Source organism: Branchiostoma lanceolatum, chromosome 8, assembly GCF_035083965.1.
Source record: "Branchiostoma lanceolatum isolate klBraLanc5 chromosome 8, klBraLanc5.hap2, whole genome shotgun sequence".
NCBI lineage: Eukaryota > Metazoa > Chordata > Leptocardii > Amphioxiformes > Branchiostomatidae > Branchiostoma > Branchiostoma lanceolatum.
The window spans coordinates 17,670,501-17,680,831 of record NC_089729.1 but is presented as its reverse complement, the minus strand read 5'-3'; the positions used below and the strand labels follow the sequence as shown (position 1 = coordinate 17,680,831).

At 40.2% G+C, this 10,331-nt stretch overlaps 1 protein-coding gene across 1 annotated transcript; it reads left to right on the top strand.

Annotated features, from left to right (window-relative positions):
• Positions 1 to 200: 200 nt before the first annotated feature.
• On the top strand, positions 201 to 8,777 carry LOC136439524 (neuronal acetylcholine receptor subunit alpha-10-like). Its single transcript, XM_066434942.1, has 8 exons — positions 201 to 252; positions 698 to 855; positions 3,036 to 3,080; positions 3,349 to 3,458; positions 3,919 to 4,057; positions 4,766 to 4,903; positions 5,367 to 5,628; positions 8,266 to 8,777. The coding sequence occupies exons 1-8, from the start codon at positions 201 to 203 to the stop codon at positions 8,706 to 8,708; spliced, it is 1,347 nt and encodes a 448-aa protein (XP_066291039.1). The 3' UTR covers positions 8,709 to 8,777.
• The last annotated feature ends 1,554 nt before the right edge of the window (positions 8,778 to 10,331 follow it).

The following is a 10,331-nucleotide window of genomic DNA, read 5'->3' as shown; positions in this document are numbered from 1 at the left end:
AAGCTTTTAAGAAGGTAGTGACGTATGACTCAAGTTTTGGGAGCGTCTTAAGAATACTAATCAGACATATGTACGGCTCTTGATATTTCTTCCAAGTACCTTGTCACAAGATCATGATTTATGAGCAATTTTATTATTCATGAACCAGATATTACAGGGCCACACCCATTTCTGCATAGGTTGGTCCCACTAACACCAGTATGGAGGCTTCTATCGGCTTTCTACTTCTTACAACATTTACATGGATACCAGGTATGTACACATCAGTTCAGATCCACTGTGTAATGTAACGGGGGTTACGTGTGCATGCACTTCTTGCGGTCTTGCCTGCAAAGCTGTGTGCCTAGACAAATTTTAGGTACAGGTACACTCAGGTTTAGGTACAGGTCTGGACATGTACTGACTAGAGTGAACTACCAGTATTCAAATAATGGTTGAATTTCAATAAGGACAAGGGTATGGTTGAACAGATAAAATAATGTTTATAAAAACAAAGATGATACCCTTGTTAAATTTTATTCTTTGCTAGTACAGGAGTCTTGCACTGTCAATTTTCAAAAGGACGTTTCAGACAGCATACGCTGTTTTACTTCAGTGACTAATGGAAGAACAAGAGAACCAGGTTTCATACCAAAACTCTGAATTGATATGTTAATGAGGTTAAGACTATACATATAATAGAAGACTGCATTTTCAGGGTCCAGGTGCAATATACATGTAAGAAGACAGGATGAGGCCATAGCCTTAAAGTCATCCCTCTTGTCCAACTATGACAAAAGTCTGCGGCCGGTCAAGTCAGCGTCTACAGCTGTGAACGTGGACTTCGACATCTCGCTGAAACAAATCATCGAACTGGTGAGAAACATGTATCCCTTTGACGAAATCGGATCCATTACTTAGGCCCACACTGTCACAGATATGCTTGTCAATGGTTAACGGTAGTGCTGCGTACCGGTTCTGTGTACCGGTAGTGTACCGTAAAAATTTATTCGGTCCAAAATACCGGATCATGAAGTACCGGTACTGTACCAATGTAGATTTACACCAAGTATGTGCTTATTTTGTGACTGATCTCCTGACCTCATGCAACACCAAACGTGACCAAAGTGATACCTTGCAACAGAGTAACTAATATGCAACAGGTCGTTCAGGCAGGCCGGGAGTTTTGATAGCATTTGGCATTCTAGGCCAAGGGAGTTTGGTGGTAGGAAACCTAGTTATGTTTTTTGAATAAAGATACTGGCAAGTTGAAAACAGTCTATGTTTTTGTCATTGAAGAAGTTCAGAAAAACATATGTTAATTTTTCAAATTATTCAGGTACAGGTCCGGACCTGTACCTAAACCTCGGTACCGGTACCTGTACCTGATGTTACGTTTAGGTACGCAGCACTAGTTAACGGTATACCCATGCTGTATTTCACGGTTTTAGCATATAGAGAAGCTAAGAAAGGCAACACGCCTGTAAGGTTATAGGTCGTTCCAAGACATTACAACTTCTTTACATTTGAACGTTTCACTACATGCCAGACAAGTCACTTCGCTACATTCCAGGCAAGTTGTTTCGGTTCATGGCAAAATTTGTTTCACTAGGTTTGAATGCTATTTCTTTAAATAGATTGATGATAATAACATTAGTTTTCCTACAGTCTGTTTGATTATTTATCTTTTTATTTGTTTATCTATCAAATCACTTGTATATTTTATTTATGTATTTTTTATTTATTGTATATTTTATTTATTATATTTATATTTCATTTATTTAGTCAATGGAAATTATAACATCTGTCTTAGCTGGCAGGCATGCTAGTCCTTATGTCACAACAGAGCAGATATTACCGTAATCTTCCCATTTTTTGACAGAAAATTTTTCACACCAAAATAGATTATAAAGGCCTGCACATACCTAAAATGTGTGGTCACATTGATCATAAGTTATAATTTTACATTCATTAAAACTTTCTCAATATCAATCCATACATTACATGGCAAAAGGTAATTTTGTTACTAAAAATTATAGTAGTAGATCAAAGAAAGGGGTGCATTGCATTAAAACAAGCCATACAAAGCTGAAACTTGAATAATATCCTCTTATTCTTTATGTAATGTTAACCCTTATCTTCACCCCGGATTTTTTTTTTCCCTGTCGCTCCAATTTTTTTCTGAAAAAATCCGAGAATCAACAAATGAAATTGGTGTGGCCTTACCACCATGGTCATACTTCAGTATCGTTGTACAATATGTCAGTCTACTTTCCATACTCGTTCTTTGTGGGCCTGGCTTGCTCAAGAGAAGAAAAGACAATTCATGGCTAGTTCTGCAGGAGTGCCAAATACATGTACAAATACATGCATGTGCTAGACAAGGCTTAGCTTTGGGCTTTTCAACAATATAAAGTATAAGTAAGTAAAGAAGTTCTCCTAAATTACATGTGACACCGTTTATTTCAAGGTACACATAACGTTATATGCGTGCCACCATGATTATGAGAAAATGATTATCAAACCACACCAGACATGACTAGACAACAACTTATTGAAAATGTCATGTATTTCATTGAAGATGCTTGCAATACTATTATCACTGTAAAAGACTTGGTTTCATTACAAAAATAAGCTGGTTACCTGTAAAAGTTGTTGGCCTACAATGTTCGTCTTAATTACAAAACACGTATACATCAGTAAATGGTTTCATATCAAAATTCATACACTCTCAAATCAATACACCAAAATCCATTGCGCATTTGAAATAAATTTATTTCTTCTTGAATCCCTCGTACGCTGTATAAAACAGCACCACACAAAATCCTTATCCCGTTTTCATGCGGTTAGGCCACACCAATTTTATTTCTTGGTTAACGGATTTTTATTTTCCAAAAAAAAAATTTTTGAAAAAAAAAATTATGAAAACAGAAGGCTGGCCCCAGCCTTCTGTTTTCATGATTTTTTTTGTTCACAAATTTTTTTTAAATAAATTTTTCAATAAAATTAATCAAGAAATTCAATTGGTTTGGCCTTAATGATTTCTTTTCTTTTAGGCGGAAAAAGAGCAGACATTCCAAATCAACATCTGGCTGCGTTTGGTGAGTATCATGAGCCGTGATTAATATCTAAGCAAAGAAAGCCATCCTTCAACTTCTTTTCAAACACATTTGTTGATTATCCTGTATATTATGTCGACTGCAGCAGTTTTCGACACTTCAGAATTCAGGGAGAAGTCTGTAACCTGATATCTGTGTACTATTTAGTGACGCTGAAGAAGAGTGATAGATGTCACTCGAAACGTCCGGAAATAAATATCCAGTTGTAGAATTTGAATTCTCTTTATATATCTGTGTACTATGTGTGCAGTACTGGGATGATGAGTACCTGACATGGAACGCCTCAGAACATGGTGGTGTGGAGTCCTTAACCATTCATTCCTCTGATGTTTGGAGGCCTGACATCTTCCTCTACAACAAGTAAGGCAGGTCTTCATGAAATCATGTCGATGGATTGATGAGCTGATTAGCGTGAAGCATTTGTAAGCATTTCATGTTTGTTTGCGTTTTGTGTTTGTTTAGTGACGTCGGCGTGGCGTAACGGTTAGAGCGTTGAACTCGGAATCCGTAGGTCCCGAGTTCGATACTCACCATGCCCCGACGTTGTGCCCTTGGGAAAGGCACTTTACACTACCTTCCCGGACGGTGGAGTGACGCCCACCGAGCCTATTCAGCTAATCTGTCAAACTGTGTACCAAAAACACACTGCGGATTTGGTTGCCGATGTGCCAACATCTAGCACATTTGCCACTGAGAACCGTTAAAAAAAATTTTCATGTTTGTTTCATGATGAAATTAGCTTTAGAGCCAATCCCTCGATTTATGTTCTATCCATCCAGTACGTCTTGTGTACAATCATTGGTCTCTTTTATCGTGACAGCATAGCGAAGACGTACGGCGCCATCGAACCCATCACTGACGTCACAGTGACCAGTGCCGGACGAGTGTCGCACCTCCAGCCCGCCATCTTCACCAGCGCATGCCCAGTGGATATTTCAAGGTTTCCATTCGACAAGCAGGTAGACGAATATCTAGGACATTTAAGATATTTCCCGTTATAAGATTTAAACATAAATGGGAGAAGACGAAAGTCGTGTATGTTAAAGCAGTGCTCAATGGCTTCCAGGGCATTTTAAGAGGCTTGAAACTTGAATTTAAAAAACTCAAATTTCTAGTCATTCCTACACATAGTAAGTTTCAATAACATGATACCATTACATATCGACATTAAAGGAGCAAAAATACCATGTCGTTGTGTGTCGAGAACTGATAGAAAATCCAAGCCCTAATAGACTGATCCTGACTGTCCGTCACAATTAGCGGTTCGACCAATGCAAGAGTGACTGCATGTCCGTCAAATATTTGCATCTTTATATTTCAATTTTGCATTTCTACGTTTTGACAGAGGTGGACCGGGCTATGGTATCGGTCTATTTACACTAGGCGCATGAATTTAAAAGATTACCATGTAGCGTATTTTTGTACCCCTTTGGAGCACTTTTAAAAAGAATTACGCACGTAAATGTGGTTAACAGTGGCATTAGATGTCAATTTCATAAAGATTACAGCAACGAGAATATATCCAGTTAAGTCTCATAAAATGCTCTGGGTGCCTTTAAAGTCCAATGCTGCCTGTTTGGTGTGTGTGATACTTTCACTCTCTAGAAAGCAAGAAATGTGGAACCTACATACATGTACCTATTCCTGAACTTATCACCTTTTTACAGGAATGCATTCTGGAGTTTGGGTCTTGGATTCACAACAGCAACAAAGTGAACATATCCCTGGTCAAATCCACGGCAGACCGCGCCGTCTTCACCCAGAACGTGGAATGGATCCTGAATGGAGCGCTGCTGGAAAGAAAGGTAACGATGGAGAATATACTGTTCCACGTAGATGACACATCATTCAAGATTATAAAACCGTAAAACTTGTAGGATATAGGAGATTCTTTGTACACAACCAGGTATTGATCTCACCTGCTAACGTTTCGGTGTCCGTCAGACACCTTCTTCAGAGCTTCTGACTGGAGTACTGCTTCTCACCGCTATAAGTAGCCGATGAACCGAGACGAGGGGGATACAAACTTAGCCATGTTTGGGACAGTGTTCTCACCGCAAAAGCGCCACCTACATCGGCTACTTATAGTGGTGAGAAGCAGTACTCCAGTCAGAAGCTCTGAAGAAGGTGTCTGAGAAACGTTAGCAGGTGAGATCAATTCTCGGTTGTGTACAAAGAATCTCCTATATTCTACCAACCTGATGAAGTTATTTTCGGACGTAAAACTTGTAGTTTGTGTTGCTGACGTGACCTACCGTATGCCCACAGGTGGACATCTTTCCCTGCTGCCCCGAACCCTTCGTCACTATCCTCCTTACCATGCAACTGGAACGTCGGACCTTCTTCTACATGTTCAACATGGTTCTGCCCTGTATCGTACTGATGATTCTCAACGTGTTTGGGTTCTGCATTCCCCCTGACACTGGCAAGCGCCTGGCCTTCTTCATGACCATCCTGTTGGCTCTCGTCGTCTTCCAGAAGTTCTTGTCAGACTCTCTGCCCAAAACTTCCACAGCTATTCCTCAGCTTGGTAAGAACCAAAATTGACCGTAACTTACTGTAAAAAAAATCGCCAAAAATCGATATTTCAAAATATACTCGTAGGCACGCGTCATTCTTTAAGTATTACTATCATGTAACGTTGGGTAACATAAATTCGCGGGGTACTTAAATTCGGGATTTTTCGAAAACGGGGTATTCAGGGATTTGTGCTAGATGCAACATAAGTAATACCGCTAGAAATGAAAACCTGACAGACTTACGTATTCAGAACATTGTCTGAAAAGCTTCAGACATGCATTAGAAGTTGGCGACGTCAAAAACTCTCCGTCCCTTATTGTCACTGTCTGAGGGATTCGTGGGAGAATTACACAACACGGTTGTCGGCTGGTTTATAAGAAAAATGTCACATCCGCTTCCTGCTAAACACAATTATTTACAAGACAACTTATTACAATCTCCTTTGCTAACCTGCAACTGGATTCTAAGTGTGATCAATCATCAAAACTCCTCTCTGTTGCTACAACCTACGGCACGTGTATTTTCCCGCCGCCATATTGTTAACCAGAATCCTGTTGTCAAGCAGATGACAAAGGTTCGTGAGGAACACTTTTTTGTCTAAATGCTGCGTGTGATAGTGGACTGAGGAAGATATTTTCCTCAAAGTTTGCTCCTAACACAACAAGGAACACATAGACATAGTAGTATTACCATTGCTACGGCATCCAGCTAACTTTCCATGAATAATGTAACGTTAAACGTTGCCCGATGATGACGATGGGCCGACTTTGAGTGAAGTTCTACCGACTCAACACATGGGTTGTTCCCGAACTGGCCTGATGTGTGCGGTACGGCCGTTTTTTCGTGTATTTTTTTTACTTGGACACGTCTATATCCATAGCACTCTCCTCAAGCCAAGGATGGAACGAATAGCTGCTGTATAAAATGTGATTAGCGGTAAGATATTCAAGACGAATCTTCTCTCCCGAATTAATGTGCCCCCCTGTCCGACAGCACCCTCATTGTGCGTGCGGCGGTAGTTTCAAGTTGAAATATTATGGTGTCAGCACGACTAGAGACAAAATCTACCATAACGGGGGTTGCCCGAACTTCGGACGCGCCCTAACATCGCATGGATTTTTTACTGATCTTATTTTGCATAAGTACGCCGTGTTTGTGTCCAATGACTAAGCTGATAAGGAAGGTAAATAACCCAAGTTCATGCACATAATTGTCATTTACATTCAAAACATATGTGTACATATTCATTTCTTGTTTTGTCGAAAAGTAGTATTTTGACAATAATGATGGTAGCGCTGAGTAGAGGGTCACTGCGTAGCTAGACGGCCCGGCACCTAAATATACGACCTGTGCCAAGCAGATACATAAGTCACACAGCTATTATACACATAAGAAAAATAACTTCATAAAACACTAAAAATTTGGGTCTTTAAGTGTTTGTTGAGAAGAAAACCGACCAAAGAAAAACAACGTAAACATTGCTGTCGTCTGACGACGTTGTTTTCCCGCCATTTTGGGGGGCCGCGATGGTTGCGAAACGATTCAACGCACAGTTTTGTTACGCTCTAACATGTGATTGGTACCGTCTATGAAAAGGAAACTCAATACAGAGATGGCGAAGATATTTCCCAATAAGTAGACGGAGTATTGTTGATGTCAGCGGTGTCGTTTATTCGTAATGATTTCGTAAGTCGGGCCGTATTCAATACGTACGTCGGGCCGCGTAGTAGCCTATTTCCCGTGGAAACATGAACTGGGATGCGCTAGATATAGCCCTTCTCACATGACGTGAGAAGTGCACACAGTCAAAATTTTCCGGTCAAAAGAAAGCTAGAATATAGCAGACTTCAAGCCTAATTTACATTTCCCTAACTTCATCACTAACTTCCGAAGAGAGCAAAATTACCAAAGCGTAGGAAGTTAGGCACACTATCTGGCGTAGCACTAAATCAGAAGGTACATTCGTGAAAATGTCTCACAGCGTCTTCCGCATGTAACGCGGAGCATGAAGGGCCCATGAACAGTATGAATACATTTTTTGTCCAAGTATGGTCTTTAGATGAATGTGTTCAAAATTCATTCATTAAAACATGACCATTCTCTGGCAACCAGCAATGGAGCGCCGTGAGTTCCAGCGCGTAAAAAAACGTCCGATATTTGGGCACCCCCCGTTATATATCATTAGTGCAAAGATAGTACATGATACTGACAGAATTATACAAAAAAAGGATGGTTTATTGTTCTGCTAGATTGATTTCAGTCAACCATTACCGGAAAAATCCCGAATTTATGTTACCCAACGTTACATTCCTGCAAAGTTATATTGATAAACATCGAAGCACAAGCCAAGGAGAGCGTTTTTTTTCTAAAGAAGGGGCGTGGCCTTATAAATCTTGATGACGTAATCATGACATACTTATATGCATACTAATTTGCATAAATCATCACCTTGCTATAAGGTACTACCTGAAAAGAAATTAAGGCTGAGGAAGGTTTATAAAGCTTAAGAAAGGGTTTCTTCAAAAACATCCCCAAATTCCTCAGCCACCCTTCAACAATACCTTAACGTCTGTAGGGCGGTATCCCAAAACACTGAATGGTCTATTATCTCTGCTGTCTCATCAAGTCTTGTACATCCCCCTCCCAGGTCAGTTCTTCGCAGCTACCATCGCGCTGGTGGGTTTCTCGTGCCTGGCCTCCATCGTGGTGATCCGCCTGTCCTACAACAGTCCGCCCTCCCGCCCGCTGCCCCGCTGGCTCCGTCTGCTTCTGCTGCGCTACCTGGCTCGCCTCTTCTGTATGAACACCATCGCGGAGGAGAAACACGTGGTTCCTCCCGCCACAGAGGGCGTCTACAATGTTTCGGATCGCGAGACCACCCAGCAGAAGGATTCACCGAATCTCACTCTCGACCTGTCTCTTCGCGAGATTGTAATCCACGCCCGGGAGTACTCGGCTCACGCCCGAGAGAAGAAAGAAAAAAAGGATGAGCAGGACGAGTGGAAGATGGCGGCTCTTGTGCTGGACAGGGCCCTGATGTTTCTCGTTGGCCTGGCAACTATTATTGTTTGTGTTGTGTTACTCCGCTGAACAACAGTAATTAAGAGGGAAGAGGCAGGTAGCTTACATCCCATGGGACGATCTGTAAGAAATAAGAATTAAGCCTGTGGCTGCGAAGTAGATGAAAATCCATAGTCAGTTTCATGTAATATAGACTAATGATCACATCCATAGTCATAGGGTTTTTTTTCTTCTATTTTTTTATTTATTGCATTTCACAAGAAGAACAGTAATACAAACAAGATAAAATCAAGGTACAGGAAAATGAACATACGCCACGGATCCAAAACTATAAGTAAAGATGGAAACAGAAATGGACTACTTGTAAATCTAAGTAATATCCAAAATGATAGTAATAACAGCCTCATTGGCAAATGAATAAATAGTCATAGTTAAAAGAGCTTCGCCTTGAAGAAATTTTCAAAGACCCGTTTATGCTTGAATGCTTATACTAGCTAATTGCCTTTTTCGTCAGTGTTTTCCTAGGCCTTGTGTACTCTCCAAGCAGAGCATGGGTTTCGGCTGGTTTTTGACGTGTTTTTAGGCGTTTTTGTCGGGCTTTCTACTTTGTCATCTTTTTTTGTCTCGCCAACCCAGCCTTGTGGATCATCTAAGATTTAACCATGGTCCTGAAAGTCTCCCTGTTAAAGAGTACAGCAATGATGTAATGTCTGGGGGAAAGGGCAGTGAAAATAAATAATTGATGTAAACTTAGTTTCCTGTGTATCATGTAATACGTGTTCCATATACGTATACTGTATTACTCTTATTGGATACCGTAGTGTTTAGTCTTAAGTCTTGTAGAATTTATTAGCATTGTTAATAAGCAAATACATAATTATATGTCTTGATATATGTACTACCTACGAACTTGCCATACATTGCACCTGTTACATTTGTTGTGCAATAAAGTTTGATTGATAATCGTCAGCTGTAGACCTTTTAAGGTTATAATACAAATCTGGATTTTCTAATGCTCACATATCTGTTTAAACAAGGTACTTGATTAGTCTACTTTTTGTATCTGGCAAGGAGGCAATGTTCTTACCAGTATGAAATTGTGTTTGCCAACAGAACAACTCAAGAAATTTCAAATTAAAATCTCAGATATTACTCATAATACACAACAGTCTTGATGTATACCACCACCACAAACATAATTCAATGATTGATGGGGTTATAAAAGTAGTTAAAGGTAATCACTAAAATATTTTGTAAGGGGTATAGGGGTAGCTGTTGTGACCTTGGCCTCTATGGTGTGTCCCTTACGAAGTTCGTTAGTATAGCTGCGATGTTAGTGGTACGCTCAACCCAAGGAAACACAAAGAGTCGCTACATCGTGAAGACGTTGATATGTATTCTCTCTCTCTGTCCTCTCTACATCGGGTCTCCGCTCCAGACCAACTCCAGTCCAGACTTCGACTGACTTCTATTACATCGGTTCTCTTTATATACCTTCTATCCGCCTACGTAACTATTTCTTAGAAAAGGTACATTCTTCTACTATTGAGAACAGATCATCAGAACGGACATCATCCTAAAGACATCTTGGAAAGTAAAAGAAACTCAGCTATATCATGATCACACCCTATTACAATTTCATACTCTTGGTGACTCATCAAGACAGTTTTTATGGACGCTACTTTTACCTTG